Source organism: Carcharhinus amblyrhynchos, chromosome 9 (genome assembly GCF_965287045.1).
Source record: "Carcharhinus amblyrhynchos chromosome 9, sCarAmb.v2.hapA, whole genome shotgun sequence".
In the NCBI taxonomy this organism is placed as follows: Eukaryota; Metazoa; Chordata; class Chondrichthyes; order Carcharhiniformes; family Carcharhinidae; genus Carcharhinus; species Carcharhinus amblyrhynchos.
In genome coordinates, this window is record NC_137332.1 from 93,815,086 (window position 1) to 93,837,052 (window position 21,967).

A 21,967-nucleotide genomic window follows, 5' to 3' on the forward strand; every position below is an offset into this window, starting at 1 on the left:
ATTTTTGTTCTATAGATTTTGAAGAAGGATTCGATTGGGTTGACTGAATTAAACTGTCGGCAGTGCTGAAAAACATTGGAGAAGACTGGAGGGATTGACGATACAAATGACATCAGTGCATGGGACAAATAGTAACTGAACGGCCAAAGGGGAGTCAACATCATGTGTATTGAGACAAAGAGTTGGCATGTTATCTATCATAGTAAGAAGTCTCACAACACCAAGTTAAAGTCCAACAGGTTTATTTGGTAGCAAAAGCCACCAGCTTTCAGAGCATCAGTGACTCGCTCCGAGAGCTAGTGACTTTTGCTACCAAATAGACCTGTCGGACTTTAACCCATTGTGAAACTTCTTACTGTGTTTACCCCAGTCCAATGTCAGCATCATGTTATCTATCGCCAGTCCTCTTCAGTATATATACAGAAGCTGTGATAAATGAAGGTTTAAAGGCACAAAGCTAGCATTAAGGTGAAGGGCGAGTGAATCATAATGTTATCTTGAAGATGATAAAAGCACATGTAGCACAGAGGATTGATTACAAGAACTAGTAACAGCAGATACAAACTTTGAAACGAAAGTCAACATTGACAAAACTAAAGTGATGCATATTTCAAATCACCATGAAATATTCATAGTCGTAGCAGGAAGAGAATTAGAACAAGTGCAAGAATTGAAGTATTTATGAAGCATAATATCTGTAGATTGAAGATGGAACAGAGAACGACAAACAAGGATAGCGAGGGGAAAGGTCATATTTAGTAAGAAGGGACAATGGTAATAGGAAAATTCAGTAAACAACTCAAGAAGCGACTGGTAAAGAGCTTGATTTGGAGTGTAAATTTGTATGGATGTGAAACTTAGACCTTAGAGAAAGGGGGTGTCAACTTACTAAAACTCTTTGAAATGTAGGTTTGGAAAAGAATGGAAAGGATCAGCTGGAAAATGAGAAAGTGATGAGGAGATGAATGGACAAAGACATTTGTTGAATGTAATAAGGAAAAGGCAGAGACTGGACAGGGCACGTCTTAAGAGGAAACAGATTATTAGCAAAAGATATAATGGAGGGAAGATTTGAAGGGGAAAGATGAAGAACAGTAATAAGTCTCACAACACCAGATTACGGTCCAACAGGTTTACATAAGAACCCAAGAAATAGGAGCAGGAGTAGGCCACCTAGCCCTTCGAGCCTGCCCCGCCATTCAATAAGATCATGGCTGATCTGAAGTGGCTCAGTTCCACTTTCCCACTTTCTCCCCATAACCCTTAATTCCCCTGTCCATCAGAAACCTATCTACCTGTGACTTAAATATATTCAGCCAGGTAGCCTCCACCACTTCAACGGGCAGAGAATTCCAGAGATTCACCACCCTTTGAGTGAAGATGTTCCTCCTCAACTCTGATCTAAACTGCACCCCCCCCTTACCTTGAGGCTGCGCCCTCTAGTCCTGCTATCCTTTCTAAGCAGGAAGAATCTCTCTACCTCTACCCTATCTATCCCTTTTATTATCTTATACGTCTCTATAAGATCCCCCCTCAGCCTTCTAAACTCCAACGAGTACAGACCCAGTCTATTTAGTCTCTCTTCATAGGCTAACCCCCTCATCTCCGGTATCAGCCTAGTGAACCTTCTGTGCACTCCCTCCAAGGCCAATACATCCTTCTGCAAGTGTGACGACCAAAACTGCTCACAGTATTCCAGTTGCGGCCTCACCAGTACCCTGTACAGTTGCAGCAAGACCTCCCTACTTTTATATTCTATAGGTTTATTTGGAATCATGAGCTTTCGGAGCACTACTCCATCAGATGAGCGGAGAGGTAGATTTCACAAACATGGTATATATAGACAAAGACATAATTGCAAGATAATGGTTGGAATGCGAGTCTTTACATGTGATCAAGTCTTTACAGATACAGACAGTGTGAGTGGAGAGATCTTTACATGTAATCAAGTCCACATCATGGAAAGATGAAGGAGAAAGGGAATGTGAATCTTGGAGACTCAAAACCTGAAGTTATTGGCAAAAGACTGACACAGGCTAGAGAGACATGGAAAGACCAATGCGAAATCAATAACCTGTGTCTGAGCATACATGATGATGACGATGATGATGATCGGTGTACTAGCAGTGACTTGTAAAATGGGGTCTAGGAGGAGGGCTTAGAAGCTATGGTAATTAGTTTTCCTGACAAAAAGTTGGGAAATCATGTACACATGAAAAAAAAACTGGAAACATGAAAATGAGCAGTGTCGCTAACACCCTGAACCCTATCTCACTGTAAAAGGACTCCTTCTCAATGTTACTTTTCCTCTCACCAGCTTGGTTTTTCTCACATACATTCCCTTTTTCTCTCTACCTCCGCATCATTTCTTCTCTCTCCCTCTCACACTGCCCCCACTCTCAGTCACAAGTAAAACTCTTTTTGTTTAACTGGACATCCACCATCTTGTCCTCATACTCCATAGCTGCTGAAGTTGGAGGTGAGATCCCAATTCTCTTCTTTTTAATTGAAATGGGAGGATTGTTCAAACAGGGCTATAGAGAAAAAACTGGGAGCGAGACAAACAGTGTTAAAAAGACAAGCTTAAAGGCTCTGTGCCTTAATGTGCAGAGCATTTGCAATAAAGTCAATTAACTAATCCTGCAGATTTAAAAGTTTTGATGTAATTAGGAATACAAAGAAATGGCTGCAGGGTGACCAGGGATGGGAATTGAATGTCCCAGGGTATTCAATATTTAGAAAGTACAGATATAAAGGAAAAGGCGGTGGAGTGGCGCTGCTGGTTAAAGAGGAAATTAACACAATAGTGAGAAAGGATATTAGCTCTGACAACACGGAGTCTGTATGGATAGAGTTGAGAAATACCAAGGGGCAAAAAACATTCGTGGTCGTCAGATATAGACCCCCAAACTGCAGTGGCAATGTTGGGAATGACATTAAACATGAAATTAGAGATGCATGTGATAAGAGAATATTAATGATCATGGGCGATTTTAATCTGCACATAGATTGGACAAATCAAATTAGCTGCACTGCTGTAGAGGAGGAATTCCTGGAATGTATATGGGATGGTTTTCTTGACCAATATGTGGAGGAACCAACTAGAGAGCAGGCCATCTTGGACTGGGTATTGTGTAATGAGAGGGAATCATTGTCAATCTAGCTGTACGAGACCCCTTGGGGATGAGCGACCATAACATGATAGAACTTTTTTATCAAGATGGAGAGTGAAGTAGTTGATTCAGAGACTAGGGTGCTGAATCTTAATAAAGGAAACTATGAGGATATGAGGCATGAGTAGACCTTGATAGATTGGGGAGAATTACTTAAAGGGATGATAGTGGATAGGCAAAGGCAATCATTCAAGGAACACGTGGGAGAACTGCAGCAACTGTTTATTCCTGTCTGCCATAAAAGCAAAATGGTAAGAGGGCCAATCTACGGCTTACAAAGGAAATTGAAAAGAGTATCCGATCCAAGGAAGAAGCATACAGATTGGCCAAGAAAAATAATAGGCCTGAGGATTGGGAGCAGTTTAGAATTCAGCAAAGAAAGACCAAAGGATTGATTAAGAAGGGGAAAATACAGTATGAAAGCAAGCTTGCAGGGAACATAAAGACTGACACTAAGAATTTCTATAGATACATGAAGAGAAAGAGGTTGGTGAGGACAAATGTAGGTCTCCTACAAACAGAAACGGGGGAATGTATGATAGGGGACAAAGAAATGGCTGAGCAACTGAATACATACTTTGGTTCTGTCTCCACATAAGAAGACACAAATCAGGTACCAGAAATGTTGGAGAATGCAAGATTTAGTGAGAGGGAAGAACTGAGGGAGATCAATATTAGTAGAGAAATAATACTGGGAACATTGATGGGATTGAAGATGGATACATTCCCAGGGCCTGATAATCTACATCCCAGAGTACATAAGGAAGTGGCTGTAGAAATAGTGAATGCATTTGTGGTCATCTTCCAGGATTCTATAGACTCAAGAGCAGCAGATTGGAGGGTAACTAATGTCACTCCAATATTCAAAAAGAGCGGTAGAGAGAAAACAGGAAATTATAGACCAGTAAGCTTAACATCAGTAGTGGGGAAAATTCTCAATTCCATTATTAAGGTCTTAATAGTGGAACATATAGAAAGCAGTGGCAAATCAGACAGAGTCAGTATAGATTTATGAATGGGAAATCATGCTTGACAAATCTGTTGAAATTCTTTGAAAACGTAGCTGGTAGAATTGACAAGGGGGAGCCAGTCGATGTAGTATATTTGGATTTTCAGAAAGCATTTGACAAAAGTCCTGCATAAGAGATTAAAGCCCATGGGATTGGGGTAAGTCTATTGAGATGGATAGAAAACTGGTTTGCAGAGAGGAAACAAAGAGCAGGAATTAATGGGTCGTTTTCAAATTGGCAGGCAGTCACTGGTGGGATGCTGGGACCCCAGGTATCCACAATATATATTAATGATTTGGATGAGCAAACAAAACGTATCATTTCAAAGTTTGCAGATGATACCCAGTTGGGTGGGAGGGTGAACTGTGACAAGGATGCAGAGATCCTTCAGAATGATCTAGACAAGTTGGGTGAGGGGCAAATCAGTGGCCGATGCAGTATAATTTGGATAAAAGCAAAGTTATTCACTTTGGATGCAAAAACAAGAAGGCAGATTACTACCTGAATAGTTGTAAATTGGGAGAGGGGAGTGTGCAGTGGAACTTGGGTGTCCTTGTGCACCAGCCACTGAAGGTAAGCATGCAGGTGCAGCAGGCAGTAAAGAAGGCAAATGGCCTTTATTGCGAGAGGTTTCAAGTACAGGAGCAGGTATGTGGTGCAATTATACAGGGCCACACCTAGAGTATTATGTAGTTTTGGTCTCCTTTTCTGAGCGTGTTCTTGCTCTTGAGGGAGTACAGCGAAGGTTTGCCAGGCTGGTTCTGGAGATGGCGGGACTGATGTATGAGAAAAGATTGACTAGGTTAGGATTGTTTTTGCTGGAGTTCAGACAAATGAGGGGGATCTCATAGAGAATTATAAAATTCTAACAGGATTAGGCAGCGTAGTTGCAGGGAGGATGATCCCGATAATAGGGCAGTCCAAAATCAGGGAGCACAGTCTGAGGATTCAAAGTAGACCATTTAGAATCATAGAAATCATAGAAACCCTACAGTACAGAAAGAGGCCATGCGGCCCATTGAGTCTGCACCAACCACAATTCCAACCAGGCCCTACCCCCATATCCCCACATATTTACCCACTAATCCCTCTAACCTGTGCATCTCAGGACACTAAGGGCAATTTTTAGCATGGCCAATCAACTTAACCTGCACATCTTTGGACTGTGGGAGGAAACCCACACAGACACGAGGAGAATGTGCAAACTCCACACAGGCAGTGACCCAAGCTGGGAATCGAACCCAGGTCCCTGGAGCTGTGAAGCAGCAGTGCTAACCATTGTATCACTCAGGGCAGATGGGATCAAAGGTTATGGGGAAAAGCAGGATTAGGCTATTGAGTTGAATGATCAGCCATGATCATAATGACTGGCACAGCAGGCTTCTAGGGCCAGATGGCCTCCTCCTGCTCCTATCTTCTATGTTTCTATGTTGTTGTAACTGGGCGAGGAATGGGGAGGAGACTTTATTTAGAAATAATTAAAAAATACACATCTCGGTACACATTCCTCAGCAGCTTCCAGAAACAGCATTCCCAACTATAAAGTGTATTTGGTTTCAAATCTCTAACCTTGGTACTTAACTCCTTAGAATTTAGTACGGCAGAAACATTACAAGTGATTGTTAGCCGTTGCCCAGTTAGCACTCTCATATGAGTCAGAAATTTGGTTCAACTCTCACTCCAGAGATCTAAGCACCGAGGCTGACATTGCAGTGCAGTACCGAGGGAGTAATTATACATGTAGGTGAGAAGGACGTAGGAAGGAAGAGTAGGGGGGAAATACGTAGGCAGTTCAGGGAGTTGGGAGCCAGGCTGAAGTACAGGGCCTCCAGGGTGGCGACCTCTGGGCTGCTGCCAGTGCCCAGTAATAGCAGGGATAAAAATAATGAGATCCTGCAGCTGAATGCGTGGCTGAGGGATTGGTGCAGGACAGCGGGTTTTAGTTTTGTTGACCATTGGGAAGTCTTTGCAAAGGAAGGTCACTTGTATAAGAGGGATAGGGAGCATTTAAATGGGAAGGGTATGCATATTTTAGCTGGGAGGTTGGCTGGAGTGTTTCGGCAGGGTTTAAACTAATATGGAGGGGGGATGGGGAGGAGAGAGATAGCTCAGGCACTGGGAGTGGGAGTGAGTTGGAGGTCAGGGTAAGTCTAGATGAGAGGAAAATCTCCCAGGAGAAGGGAGATCCGAGTGGGCCTGAGGGTCTTCAGTGCATCTGTTTTAATGCGAGGAGTGTGACGGGTAAGACGGATGAACTTAAGGCCTTGACGTTCGTGAGGAATTTAGATGTGGTGGCAGTGACAGAGATGTGGTTAAAGGAGGGGCAGGACTGGCAGCTAAATATTCCAGGGTATAAGTGTTTTAGGTGTGATAGGGGAGGGTTGAAAAGAGGAGGGGGAGTGGTGCTCTTAGTTAGGGAGCAGATTACAGCGGTGCAAAGGGAGGATAACACGGGAGGGGTTGGGAATTGAGTCTCTGTGGGTGGAGTTGAGGAATAGGAAGGGGGCCATTACTATGCTAGGAGTGTACTATAGGCCGCCCGACAGCCCGCGGGCAGTGGAAGAGGGTATATGTAGGGACATTTTGGACAAGTGTAGGAAGAACAGGGTTGTTGCAGTGGGAGATTTTAATCTCCCTGGGGTGGATTGGAAGGTGCCTAGAGCTGGGGGATTGGACGGGGAGGAATTCGTAAGATGTGTATTGGAAGGATCCTTGCAGCAGTACGTAGATAGCCCGACTAGAGAGGGAGCTATACTGGATTTCGTCCTGGGCAATGAGCCGGGTCAGGTGGTTGAGGTTGCAGTAGGCGAACATGTGGCTAATAGTGACCACAACTCCGTCTACTTTAGGATATGAATGGAAAAAGATGAGAGCTGTCCTAAGGGGAGGGTGCTAAATTGGGGGAAGGCTAGATACAGCCGGATTAGGCAGGATCTTAGGGATACAGACTGGGATAGGCTGTTGGAAGGCAAGACCACGTTGGGCATGTGGGAGTCTTTCAAGGGAAAACTGCAATGGGTGCAGGAAAGGCATGTGCCGGTTAGGAGGAGGGATGGGAAAGGTAGGATTAGAGAGCCGTGGATTACTAGAGATGTAGAAGACCTGGTTGGGAAGAAATGAGAGGCGTATGTCAGGTCTAAGCAGCTGGGAACGGAGAGAGCATTGGAGGAATACAGAGAGTGTAGGAGGGATCTCAAAAGGGGAGTTAGGAGAGCAAAGAGGGGGCATGAGATGGCTTTGGCAGGTAGGGTTAAGGAGAATCCAAAGGCGTTTTACTCCTATCTTAAGAGCAAAAAGGGTGGCTAGCGGTAAAATCGGTCCTCTCAGGGACAGATGTGGGGAATTGTGCTTAGAGGCAGAGGGAATGGGGGAGATCCTGAATGAATACTTTGCATCGGTATTCACGAAGGAGAGGGGCTTGATGTCTGGTACGGTCATCGAGGGAGCGGTAGACCTATTGAAAGATCTATTGATTACGGGGGAAGAAGTATTAGGGCTTTTAGGTAGCATTAAAACCGATAAATCTCCAGGGCCCAATGGCATTTATCCTAGGCTGCTTAGGGAGGCGAGGGATGAGATTGCTGGCCCTCTAACGCAAATCTTTGTCTCTTCTTTGGACACAGGTGAGGTCCCAGAGGACTGGAGGATAGCTAACGTGGTACCGCTGTTTAAAAAGGGTAGGAGAGATAGCCCAGGTAACTATAGGCTGGTGAGTTTAACGTCAGCGGTAGGCAAGTTGATGGAGAGGATTCTTAGGGATAGGATGTATGAGCACTTAGAGCATTGCGATCTGATTAAGGATACGCAGCATGGCTTTGTAAAGGGGAAGTCTTGCCTTACGAATCTGGTAGAATTCTTTGAGGAGGTGACAAAAACGGTTGACGAAGAACGAGCCATTGATGTCGTCTATATGGATTTCAGTAAGGCGTTTGACAAAGTCCCTCATGGTAGGTTGGTAGAGAAGATTAAAGCTCATGGGATACGTGGCCAGGTATCTAGATGGGTAGAGAACAGGCTTGCAAAGAGGAGTCAGAGAGTAGTAATGGAGGGGTCCTTTTCTAGCTGGAGGTCTGTCACTAGTGGTGTGCCGCAGGGCTCTGTACTGGGACCTCTTCTTTTTGTAGTGTATATAAATGATTTGGAAGAGGGAGTAGGTGGTGTGATCAGCAAATTTGCTGATGACACTAAGATGGCTGGATTGGCGGGCAGTGAGGAGCAGTGTCTGGCAATACAACGGGATATTGATAGGCTGGTTGATTGGGCAGATATATGGCAAATGGAGTTTAATCCGGATAAATGTGAGGTGATGCATTTTGGCCGGAATAATGTCAGGGGGAGTTATATGATAGAGGGTAAGCCCGTAAGGAATATAGAATCGCAGTGAGACCTGGGGGGTGCAAGTGCACAAGTCTTTGAAGGTGGCAGTGCAAGTGGAGAGTGTGGTGAAGAAAGCCTATGGTATGTTAGCCTTTATAGGAAGGGGTATAGAATATAAGAGCTGGAGTCTAATGTCGCAGTTGTACAGAACGTTGGTTAGGCCGCATTTAGAGTACTGCGTCCAGTTCTGGTCACCTTACTACCGGAAGGATGTGGAGACTCTAGAGAGAGTGCAGAGGAGGTTTACCAGGATGTTGCCTGGTATGGAAGGACTGGGGTATGAGGAAAGATTGAAGAAATTGGGGCTCTTTTCCCTTGAAAGACGGCGACTGAGGGGGGATCTAATAGAGGTATATAAGATTATGAAGGGTATAGATAGAGTAAACAGAGGTAAGCTATTTCCTATGATAGAGACACATAGGACAAGGGGCCATGGACTTAAGGTGAGGGGGGAGAGGTATAACACAGATATTAGAGGGAGGTTTTTCACACAGAGGGTAGTGGGGGTATGGAATGCTCTGCCAAGTGAGGTGGTGGAGGCAAACACGCTAGAGTCATTTAAGAGTAACTTAGACAGGCACATGAGTGGGTTGGAGATGGGTGGATATAGGAGATTGTTTTAAATAAGGGTCATTAGCATTGGGGCGTCCCTGGTAAGGTAAATGGATATGGTACAACAATAATTTTTTTTTTCCTTTTCATTCACAGGTTTTAAGTCGGTCCGCCTTGTGTCCAACGAGGGGCATACACGCGATGGGTCGTACTTGGGCTGCTCTTGGTTGTTCGAGATTGGCCTAGTGCTTCATGTCGTTAGTGTGTGCCTAAACTGGACCAGATACTGGGCAAGACGACAGCTCAGTGACTATCACTGATTGCTGTGCAGACACATGGATTTGGGCCGGTGTCTGTGGGAGTTTGCGCATTCTCCCCATGCTTGCGTGGGTTTTCTCCGGGTGCTCCGGTTTCCTCCCACACCCCAAAGATGTGCTGTTAGGCTGATTGGCAGTAATAAATTGTCCCTAAATCAGTTTCCCTCAATCTGGATGGCCATAAAACATTAGACAAGGGTCGTGGGTGGAGAGGGGGACTGGTGGTGTTGAGATGGTGGTGTGGGCTCATTGGGCCGAAGAGCCTGTTTCCCAGGCTGATTTTTGTTCTTTGAGTGCTGCACTGTCCGCGGTACCACCAGATGATTTAAACCAAGGTCCTCAGGTGAATGTAAAACATCCCAGCACACTACGTCGTACAAAAACAGGGATATAATCCCTGATGTCCTGGTCAATATGGATCCAGGAATGAATGTGAAAAAACAGATTATCTGGTTATTATCACATTGGTATTTGAGGGAGCTTGTTGTGTATGAATTAGCTGTCACGTATCTTAGATTACAATAGTGGCCATACTTCAAATCACACTTTAGTGGCTGTAAAGTAAGTGCCTCAGATACCTTGAATTTGTGAAAGTTGATAATAAAAACGCAAGTCATTCTTTCTTAGTGAAACAATTTGCTTCCTGTGAACTAGAAATTTTAAGCCCATTGTCGTAGAAAGTTTACCAGTCCACAGTGACTCTGACCAATATATTGCATACAGGACTCTTACTGTAGGCTCCTGAGTGTTTCAGTGAATAGGAACACACCATGTTGACAAATCAGATAGTTTGGACTGAGTTTAAAAAAAAAGAATTTATTGTGAATTATAAATCTACACAGAAGATTGATAAAACAACAAACAACGCAATATTCAGCTTATATCAAAATTTGAATCAATCAAAATAACAAAGCATTTGTGAATGATTCAAGATCTTTTCCAGAACATGAAATGAATCTTGGAAAAGTAGAAGGTGAACAAATCACCTTATTACATCGAGGTATGATGGGCTGATAGAACTCAGCTCCGTAGAGACTCATAAGAACATAAGAAATAGGTGGTCATACAATAAGTAGGTCATTCAGCACTTTGAGATGGCCATTTACCAAGACAATGGCTGGTTTTCTACTTCAGCAGCGTTTTCCTGCATCACTTCCATATCCCTTGAGATTTTTAGTATGTACAGATCTATTAGTCTCTCTTGAATTTCTTCAATTACTGACACACCACACCCTCTAGGACAGAGAATTATTGAGATTCTCCACCCTTTGAATGAAGAAATTCTTCTTTATCCAATTCCTAAATGATCTACCCCATATTTTGAGCAGTTATCCATTAGTCTAGACCATCACTTCCCCCACCTTCCCAGACAGGGAAAATATCCTTTCTACATCTACCCTGTCAAGCGCATAAGAATTCTATATGTTTGAATATCACCTCATTCTTTTCAAATCCAGAGAATGAATGCCCAGTCCATTTAATCTTTCTAATCTATTTAACTCATACCCCGACTCCCTCATCATACTCGGGATAGTAATTCTTACAGACAGAAGAGCACAAACATTACCCATGGTATTACTCAAACACCTGTCACCTGAACAGGATCGGGGTTAAGCTAAAAGTGAATTTATTGTGGGTTATAAATCTATATAGAAGTTTAATAAAACAACACAATATTCAGCTTACAACAAACTCTGAGTCAACCAAAATAAAAGCAGCATTTGAAAATGATTCAAGATCTTTCCCAGCACATGAAACTCTGAAGACTCCAAAGTGAGTGTATCACACTATTATTACATTGTGGTATGATGGGCTGAGGAGTCTCAGGTCTGTAGAGATACACCCCCCATTCCCCCACCATACTCAGGATAGTAGTCCATTACCCATGGTATTAGTCAAACACCTGTCACCTAAAAAGTATTTGTCAAAATTCACATCATAAGAAGTCTCACAACACCAGGTTAGAGTCCAACAGGTTTATCTGGCAGTGGCTTTTGCTACCAAATAAACCTGCTGGATTTTAACCTGGTGTTGTGAGACTTCTTACTGTGTTTACCTTAGTCCAACACCGACATCGCCACATTATAATTCTCATCACCAACTAAAGCAAGGTCCTATTCTGGCGTAGATTCACCAGAATGTCCCTGGGGCTAAAATGGTTAAGTTAGGAGGACAGGTTGTACAGACTGAGCTTGTGTTCACTTGAGTGTAGAAAATTAAGCAGTAATATAATTGAGGTTCTTAACTGGTGGTGATCAAACAAGTTGATTGTGTCATTAGAGAGAAATTACTCCTCTGGTGGGAGACTCCAGAACAGAGGGGACAGACCATTAAAATTGGAGCTACACTGTGCAGGGGTGACATGACATACAATTCTCAGTGCAACAGAAACAGGGCTAGCACTGCTGCCTCATAGTGCCACGGACTCAGGTTCAATTCCTGCCTTGTATGATTTTGTGTGTGGAGTTTGCACGTTCTCCCTATGTCTGCATGGGTTTCCTCTGCGTGCTCCGGTTTTCTCCCACAGTCCAAAGGTGTAGGTTAGGGGGATTAATGGGTAAATGTGCGGGCCTGATGTCCACTATCTCTGTTGAAGTTTCGATGCAGGCTCAATAGGCCAAATGGCCATGTTCAACACTGTAGGAATTCTATGATTATAGGAGATTGGGCCCCAAGTCTTTGTGGAAATGGCTGTGTTTAGTGAGAACAAAAGGGTAAGACAATCCTGATACGTTTTGCACTGGAAGAATTTGTCTCCCACATGGGTTAATTACTCCAAGTGGACGGAGAACTGAGTGAAGATTTTATTACATAACTCACACTGATAGTGTGTCTCCTGGTACACTTCCCTATGTGAAGGTCTTGCCACACACCTCACCACAATGATTTCTCACCAGGGTGGATCAATTGATGCTTCAAGAGGAGTGGGCAAAAGCCCTGTCGCAAGTATTGTATCTGAAGCGTTACTCCCCTGTGTGAATTCTCCGATGGAGCAAGAGGTATGATGACCTTGAGAAGGATTTGTTGCAAACATCACACGGGAATGGTTTCACCCCAGTGTGAATTCGTCGGTGTTCTACAAGTGTTGATAACTGCGTGAAGGCTTGATTGCATATCTCACATTTGAAGGGTTTCTCTCCCGTGTGAATCCTCTGGTGCCTCAGGAGATCAGACGATTGGATGAAAGCCATCTCACAAAATTCACATCTGAAGGGTTTCTCCCCAGTGTGAATCATCTGGTGTATCAGGAGGCTCGAAGACCTTACAAAAGCTTTGTCGCAAACATTACACTTAAAGGGTTTCTCCCCTGTATGGATCTTCTGATGGACTAGGAGACTCCCTAACTGTGAGAAAGCTTTGTCACACACTTCACACTTGACTGGTTTCTCTCCAGTGTGAATGCGTTGGTGGGCACGGAGGGTCGATAATTGTGCAAATGATTTGTCACACACATTGCACGTGAATGGTTTCTCTCCAGTATGAATGCGTTGGTGTACGCGGAGGGTTGATGAGTCCGAGAATGATTTGTCACACACATCACACTTGAATGGTTTCTCCCCGGTGTGAATGCGTTGGTGTTCGCGGAAGGTTGATGAATGTGAGAATGATTTGTTGCATACATCACAAGTGAATGGTTTCTCCCCAGTGTGAATGCGTCGGTGTGTGCGGAGTGTTGATAATTGTGAGAATGATTTGTCACACACCTCGCACGTGAATGGTCTCTCCCCGGTGTGCATGCGCCGATGCCTGTGCAGGTTCCATAACTTGGAGAATGACTTGTCGCACACTTCACACTTGAACAGCTTCTCATCTGGGTGAATGTGTTGCTGATTCAAGAGTGTTGGGGCTTGTATGCATTCTTGAATGCTCACCTCACTCTGGAACGGTTTCTCTTCCATGTGGTTGTACAGTGATAGTCAAGATCTATCTGTGATATCTATTGTTTCTGTATTCTGTGCTGTAGTACAGCGCAATCCTTCTGTAAAAAAGAAAAAGGAAACATGATTTCGTCCAACTCCCTCTCTCTGCTTAAGTGGCTGACTCTTCAATGGCTACTGTCATTCCTCCCCAGACCCTCCCAACCAAGGCCACGGAGCTTGTGTTATTCGTCTAGTTTTTACCATTAGTATTTAAGTTTAAGATGAAAAATACTACACAGGAATGATAATTCAATGGAGCTTTTCAAGTCCTAGATATTAAGATGCAAGACAGTTTTGAGACTGAGTCTTGCTCATTGAGAATGTATATTCAGTTCACCATTTGGCGAGAGAAGCTGAGGTAGCCTCTGGTATGTTATGTAAAAAATACTTTTGAACAGGGTACAGAAGAAATTTGGTAGAATGGTTGCAGAATTGAGGGATTACAGTTATGTGGATAAACTGGGAAACTGGGATTGTTTCCTTTCCTTTAGAGAAAGCTAAGAGAAGATTTGTTCGAGATGTTTAAAATCATGAAAAAATCATTACACAATAAAGGGAAACATTTTCATTGGTAGAGCTTCAATAACTAGAGATTACAGGTAAAAGATGATTGGTAAAAGAATCAGACGTGACTTGATGAAAAATGTTTTTATACAACGTGTGGTTAGGATTTGGAATGCACTGTCTGATGTGCAATGGATGCAGATTCAATAATAACCTTCACTTTAAGTACTTGAAAGAGGAAAGATGATAGGGTTATTGGGAAGGCTGGGGGACTAGAACCAACTTAATTGTTCTTCAAAAGAGTCAGCACAGAGTCCATAGGCCAAATAGTCTCCTTTTGTGTCAGACAGTGGGTGGGATTTTACAGCCTCGCTCGAGCGAGACCAGAAATTCCTGCCCGAGGTCAAAAGACATTTTCACTGTCCATCCCTCGCCCGCTCTGATTTTGTGGTGGGTGGGGCAGTAGAATTCCAGCGCATGATTCCATGAAGGGTTATCCATTACCATCTCTGGCTTTCACTGTCATTGTGTTGCTCAAGAATAGGGACACTAAGCATAGGAACAGATACAAGCTCCAGTCACAGTAGAGACCAGTGAAGCCTTGCTTCAGCTTATCTGCTGCTAAAACCCGCATCCATATCTCTGTAAGCTCCAGGCTCAACTATTCCAATACTCTCATGGCTGCTCTCATAACATGCAATGTAAACCTGAGCTCTTCCAAAACCTTGTCTGAGCTGACACCAAGACCCATTCATCAATCACCCTGTGCTCACTGATCAAGCAACATCGCAATTTTAAAATTCTCATCTTTGTTTTCAAATCCCTCAATGGCCTTGCCCCTATAATCTGCATAACAATTCAGCTGCCATACCTGGAGACTCACTAATTGAAGTGCCTTTTAATGGTTTCTTTAAAGATTTTACCTGAAGACCTTTCCCAAAAGCCTGGGCTTGGAATTTGATAGTTTTGCTCAGTGCTGTATCTGATAGCTGAATTTGGGATGTGCCGTCTGAGTGAGTGCAGTATATCTAATTTTCCAATCGGTTACACTGAAGCAATATTTCCAATTATTCAAGACAGTTGAATGATTAAGGAACAGTACAAAGTTGTGCATCATGTATTTCTCTACATCGTCAGATTCATTCACTCCTCCCACCTCTGAAGCAGCTCTTCAACTGGTCACAATGAGCTCCAACATTAACCTCTGCAGTAGCTGCTGTAGCAACAGCCCAGTTAGACACACAAAGCTGAATATAATCCAGAATCAGGGAGCTGACACCATGCTGTCCAGGAGCAACAGCAACTTGGTCTCTACAGCGCATTTAACATTGTAAAAAGTGACAAAACACTTCAAGATACATTACAGATGTCATTTAACAGTCAGCCAGAGGACAGATGACAAACATTTGATCAAAGAGGCAGATTTTGACAAGCATCTTAAAAAACAGGACAGCGGGAGATATAGAGATTTAGTGCTAACGTTCCCGAGCTTCAGGTCCAGGCAGCTGAAGGCACAGTCAGTGATGGAGCTATTAAAATAAAGGGTACTGCAATATTAGCGGAGCACAGATGTAATAGAGGATTATGGAGCTGGGTTGATTGCCAACTTTGCCTCAGGAAATGGCACACTTACCTCTGAGCATGAAGGTTGTGGGTTCAAGTCCCACTGTAGGACTTGAGCACTGAGGCTGATATTTCAGTGCTATGCCGAGAGAGGTACCATCTTCCAAGTGGGATATTAAACCAAGGCCACTTCTGTTCTGTCTACCGTGAGTGTAAGATATCCCATGGCACTATTTTGAAGAGAAGAGGAGTTATAACTGGCATCCTAACCAACATTAATCCATCAATAAACACTATTATAAATAGATTTTCTAGTGATTATCGCCTTATTGTTTGTGGGAGCTTGCTGTACACACGTTAGCTGCCACAGTTCCTATACAACCACAGTGACCACACTTCAAAAATTATTTCAAAGACTGTAAAGAATTTTGGAACATATGGTGGTCGTCCAAGGCTCTATATAAATGTATGTAATTTTTTTTCCTGGGGAGTTTTCAGAGATAGGGGTGGTGGGAGATCTGGAAGAGATTTGAAAAAAAACGAAGGAAACACCAGTTCCTTACCCACGTACAGAACTGACCATTCACAGCCCATCGGATAATCACCAGCTCCCAACACACTCACACAACTCAACAATAGGAAATCAGTAAGAATCTTCAGACATTCTGCCCCTCCCAGATAATTATACCTCACCTTCTCATATTCAGTAATGACCCATCAACAAAACTCAGCCTGTAAATCAGAAGGGAAATGCTTCCAATAAACACACTCAATATCCAACACACAGCTCCAATCAAACAGCTCAGCACAAAGCACCGAGTAAACAGGTCTCTCAGCTGGATCTTCTCACACAGCATAAGGGGTATTTCCACACCTGATTCCCCACAGGATAGTCAGACTGCCTGAACATTAGTGTGGATATGATGCAATGTAATTATTATAAATTCTGCTCCTTCACTCACCATCTCCTGACTTGGTTTTCAGTCCCTACAGGAAGTGAAACAGCTGTGAAAGAGGAAGAGGAGAGAATGGGCAGAGTGGGTGGGCTCTCTGATTGACGTCTCTCACAGCCAATCACAATATTTCTGGAGTAACAGGAGTTTCCTGAAGTTTGGGAAACTGACCAGGGAAACGGAGGTGACTTTGAGCAGCAGATCAGGTGGAGATTTAAACTTGTCATTGTCCCATCTGAATAAAACCTCACTTATTACAGCTGCTGTCTCAATTCCCCCGGTTAGTGTTTGACAGAGATTTCTAGTGTGGAAATAACATTCTTCATCCTCGGAGACTTTCAAACTGACAACATCAGTGTGGGATGTGTAGCCTCGGATGTGTTTGACAGCAGATCAGAAAAGGAAAATCCACGGCAGTGATGATGTGCAGTGGTGGGATCAGCACATGGACAGGAGAGAAAAGGCGAAAGGAGAGTGAATCAGCGCTTGAAGTGGGACTCAGGAAGTGGCAGTGCATCTAGAGTGAGGACATACATTATTTTTTGTTTTGATTCTAGTTTTTAAAGCACAGAAATAGACCATTTGGCCCATATGTTTTCTACTGGTGCTTATGCTCCAAATTAATTTTCTCCCTACCTACTATATCTCACTCTATCAATAGATCCTTGTATTCCTTTCTCCCTCGTCTACTTATCTGGCTTCCCATCAATACATTAAAACTATTTGCCTCAACCTGTGGGAGCAAGTTCTACGTTCTAACCATTTTTTGGGGAAATAAGTTGCTCCTAAATTCCTCATTGGATCTATTATTGACCATCGTATATTTCTGGCTGCTAATTTTCAACTCTTCTCTCCACTTAACCTCAAATTCTCAAATATATTATTCATCTTTTTAAAATTTCTGTGATACTCCCCCTCAACCTTTTTTCTATGGAAGAGAGTGCTAGCCTTCAGTCTTTCCTGATAGTTATAATCTCTCAATTCTCAATATCATTCTTTTCAAGTTCTTTTGCACCTTCTCCAGTTCTTTTCTATTGTTTTTCAATATGTTGATCTGAACTGTGCACAGCTCTCCAAGTGTGGTCTAAACAAGGTTCTAGACAAGTTCAACATCACTTCTCTGTATTTCAATTCTATTCCGCCTTGTTGTCTTATTGTTTGATTAATAAAATGTCTTTGTTGAGCTGCTTTTGTTACTTTTAATGATTGATGAATCTTAGTTCTGCCCTTGCACAGCTTGCAAACATGACTTTTGTCCACATGAAATCACGAAGACAAACATGTTATTTTCAAAGCTCCTTGAAATCAGTCCACAGTCTCAACTTCCAGGGATGTCAGTGAATCTAGTCATGGAAGAGGGGCAGATAGTCGGGATGGACAACCCTTGTGACTGCCTGTTATCTGGACCTATAAGTAGTCAGCTTGGCTCCAGAACAGGTCCTTGAGAAGGTTTTCCTCTGTCCACACTGGGTGCCCAAAGATCAGGATCATGGGTGTCAAGTGCAACCAAAATAGAAAGGAGCAGAGTTTGTAGAAAATTGAAAGGGGGTGCAACCTTGGACAATTTCAACAACTCAGATTCCACAAAGCCACAAAAGATACAGGCATCTTTGGAGTCCGAGAACCAAAGCGACCTCTGGTTGTATGGGACGGCTGCATGCAATACCCTCCACCCCAGGTCCCCAGTGGCAAGGGGAGAACTGCTGTGTAGAGGAGCCTCCAGTGAGAAAAAGCAGTATGGAATCGGGAGGGGTGGAGGAGTTGGGGGAAGCGGGGAGAGCCAGCTTGCGGTTCCTGATGGGAACTGTAGTTCTGCTGCCTGCAGTGGGGGGTTGGCGCCCAGCATTCGGGAATCGGAGTGTGAGCCCGAGCGCTGTCACATTGGTGGCGGGGAGAGGTGGGCTGCAGTTGGAGGTGTGCACCTGGAAATGCCAGCCCCAGGTGGTGGGAACCAAGTTTGCAGCCGGTCAACCCCCTCACTTCCCCATCTCCCTTTGTCACCCCGTCATCCCTGCTCCCTCACCCCCATCTCGCCTCGCTCCCCCTCCTCATCCCCACTCATTTACCCCCCCCCCCCCAATCCTAACTCCCTCAACCTAGGATTCCCAGCTTCAACCAACAAACATTAAAATAACGTGGAGTTGAGTCCCTGTTCGTGGACAGACGAAGTTGCATTTGACAATGGAAGGAGTGTCGCCTCCGAAGTCAACGTTTAGCAAAATACTCGCGCACAATTCTCAAATATATATAAATAGATTTATAAATGGAACTGTATGGCCTCTGAAAAAGTATAGGGACTTGAAATGTTCACTCTGTTTCTCTCTCCATGGACGCTGGCAGACCTTCTGATTCTTTCCAGGATTTTTCTGTGATTATTTTTGGGGACAAATTGTTCAAAAAGGAAGCAACAATAAATTTTGTGGAAGTACAGAATTCATGAGAATAAACAGGGGTTGTTTTATTTATTTATGCGATGTCGGTGCCACTCGCTTGGCAGGTATTTTTAATGCCTGTTTCTAGTTGTCCTCAGAAAGGATGGCGAGCTCCCTCCTTGAACTGCTGTAAACCATGTGGTAGTTACACCCACTGTTAGGGTGGTTTAGACATCATAGAAAATGATATTGATGGAAAAATGTTTGACAGTACAGGAAGATTTGAACTGGACTATGAAAGGGTGAGATGAAGATATTGTGGTAGTGTTAAGAACTTGAAGGCTGCAGCCAGGAGCTGACACAAATGCAATTATAATCTTGGTGAAAGTGGAATGACTAAGGTAGATCAAAGATGGAATGCACAGAAAGCAGTGGAACCTGGAGAAGCTGAAATAATTAAATGAAGAATTTGTGAATTGAGTACTAGCTGGAAAACATAAGAGTACCATAAAAAAAACATGATTAGCAATGGAAGCAGATCAAAGAATCCATCAAAGGAGTGGGGGCAAATACCATGGGGTTTTAAAGAGGAAATGGATGAACAAACCATGTTGCAAAGGATGAAATAAGGGAAAAAATGAAAGAATACCAATGCTGAAGATGGCAAGTTGAAATAGAGATATTTAAATAACAAGAGGAGATACCGAAAAGTCATGTCAACAATGGCTAAAAGAGCAGTGCGATATATTCAACAAATTGAATCAACTAGAAGGGTAGACATTGTGTGCAAAAGGAGATTAGCGGCACTCAGCAAAAAGGACTGAAAAAACAGCAACAGAACAGAAAATGTTTTTTTAACAAAATCTGATTAAGTAGCATATTAAAGAGCTAAAAATGAAAACGCTGAAATGATTGAGCTTGAGGAAAACAGTAATGCTGACATCAATTTCACTGAACCAGAAATACTGGAATGTGAGAAAAGAACAGAAATAAATGATAAAAACTGGGAAGAGGAGATGAAATATCTACAGATTAAAATCATTTGGACAAACTTAACATCAATGTTTACTAAGCCGTGAAAAGTTATTTACTTATCAGGGGAATGAACAGGGGACCTCTTGCAGTCTATAATGACCATAGGACGAAATAAGCCAAAGCCGATTTTCTAGATGTTGTACAATTAATCTGCTTGTTCATGCTCCAAAGATTTGTTCAGTTATAGCACAGAGAGTGGGTGGGAAGGCACAGAGCGAAATTGGTGATGACCAGTTTGGATTTCATAGAGGAAGAGGGACGAGAGCAGAAATTAACATTGTATGATTAATGAATGAACACAGTTTAGAGTTTGGACAGGAATTCTGTTTTTGTTCTGTAGATTTTGGAGAAGGATTTGATTGGGTTGACTGGATTAAACTCTTGATGTGCTGAAAGACATTGGAGAAAACCCAGAGGGATTGACGACATAGATGCCATCCATACATATATTTAGACAAAGAGTTGACAGAGTATTGTTTATCGCCAATCCTCTTCAGTGTTTACACAGGAGCTGTGATAAATTAAGGGTTTAAAGGCACAAAGCTGGCGTATGATGAAGGCGGAGTGAATTATAATGTTATCTTGAAGATGATAAAAACACATGATACACAGAGGAATGATTGAGGAATAGTAGATAGAGTAGTAACAGCAGGTACAAACTTTGAAATGAAAGTCAACATTTACAAAACCAAAGTGTTGCATATTTCAAATCACCATGAAATATTCATAGTCATAGCAGGAAGAGAATTCGAACAGGTGCAAGAACTGAAGTGTTTATGAAGCATAATATCTGTAGATGGAAGATGGCAGAGAATGGTGAACAAGGATTGTGAGGGGAAAGGCCATATTAGGTAAGAAGAGACAGTGGTAACAGGATAATTCAGTAAACAACTCAAAAAGCAACTGGTAAAGAGCTTGATTTGGAGTATAAATTTGTATGGATGTGAAACTTACATCTTGGAGAAAGAGGAGACAAACTTACTAAAACTCCTTGAAATGTAGGTTTGGGAGAGAATGGAAAGGATCAGCTGGGCAGAACAAATAACAAATGAGAAAATGATGAGGAGATGAATGAACAAAGACATTTGCTGAATGTAATTAGGGAAAGGCAGAGAGATGTCTTAAGAGGAAACAGATTATTAGCAAGAGATGACATGGAGAGAAGATTTGAAGGGGAAAGGTGAAGGACAGTAAGAAGTCTCACAACACCAGGTTAAAGTCTAACATGTTTATTTGGAATCACAAGCTTTCAGAGCACTGCTCCTTCATCAGGTGAGAGAAGAGGTAGGTTTCACAAACATGGTGTACATATGTGTGTGTATATATATATATAGACAAAGAGACAATTGCAAATTAATGGTTGGAATGCGAGTCTTTAAATGTGATCAAGTCTTTACAGGTACAGACAGTGTGAGTGGAGAGATCTTTACATGTTATCAAGTCCACATCATGGAAAGATGAAGGAGGAAGGAAATGTGAATCTTGGAGACTCAAAACTTGAAGTTATTGGCAAATGAAAAAGGCTGACACAGGATAGAGAGATATGCAAAGACCAATGGGGGGGGGGGGGGGGGGGGGGGGGTGGAGGGGGGGAAGGTGTTAGAAGCTATAGTAATTATTTTTCCTTACAAAAATTGAATTGGGAAATCGTGTACACAAAAAGAAATAAACTGGAAATGTGAAACTGAGCAATGTTGCTAGCACCATGAACCCTTTCACACTATAAAAGGCCTCCTTCTTCACCACCACCTCCGTAATTCCCCCTCTCCTTCTCAATGTTAGTTTACCTCTCTCTCATATACAGACACGCTCTCTCTTTCTCTTGCCCTGTACCACTTATTCTCTCACACTAGCCCTCTCTCCCCTCCGGTCACAGCCAGAACTGTTTTCCTTTCACTGGACCCTGCACCATCTTGTCATCTATTCTCCAGAACCATTGATACTGGTGCCGAGATCCCAATTCCTTTCTTTTATCTCTTTTTTTGAGATGTGAGGGTTATTGTCACTGGGAGAAGGGTGGGAAGGGGCTGTTAATTTATAAACAATTTATAATTCTCACCTCAGTACATCATCACCAGGACCTGCCAGAAACAGCTCCACTCAACTGAAAATTATTTAAATTTTGTTTTGGTTTCAACTCTCCAGCCTTTGGATTTAACTGCTCAGAAACTGAATCTAATACAATAGAAAT

The 21,967-nt window shown here is 42.9% G+C and overlaps 2 protein-coding genes across 2 annotated transcripts in view; one reads left to right on the plus strand and one right to left on the minus strand.

Moving 5' to 3' along the window:
- LOC145348077 (uncharacterized) overlaps positions 1–21,967 on the plus strand; it is a 71,649-nt gene that overhangs the window by 30,567 nt on the left and 19,115 nt on the right. Inside the window, exon 2 of the mRNA XM_080196217.1 lies at positions 20,281–20,289. Within this exon, the coding sequence (XP_080052343.1) occupies positions 20,281–20,289 (9 nt within the window). The remainder of the gene's footprint in view (positions 1–20,280; positions 20,290–21,967) is intronic.
- LOC145348048 (uncharacterized) lies at positions 10,257–16,415 on the minus strand. The gene is made up of 3 exons (XM_080196171.1): positions 16,379–16,415; positions 15,487–15,646; positions 10,257–13,408 (listed from the first exon to the last, which is right to left on the minus strand). The coding sequence occupies exon 3, from the start codon at positions 13,326–13,328 to the stop codon at positions 12,393–12,395; it is 936 nt and encodes a 311-aa protein (XP_080052297.1). The 5' UTR covers positions 13,329–13,408; positions 15,487–15,646; positions 16,379–16,415; the 3' UTR covers positions 10,257–12,392.

Bases quoted from the DNA above. Each gene is read 5' to 3' on its own strand.
- LOC145348048 (XM_080196171.1), bottom strand. From the start codon at position 13,328: ATGGAAGAGAAACCGTTCCAGAGTGAGGTGAGCATTCAAGAATGCATA.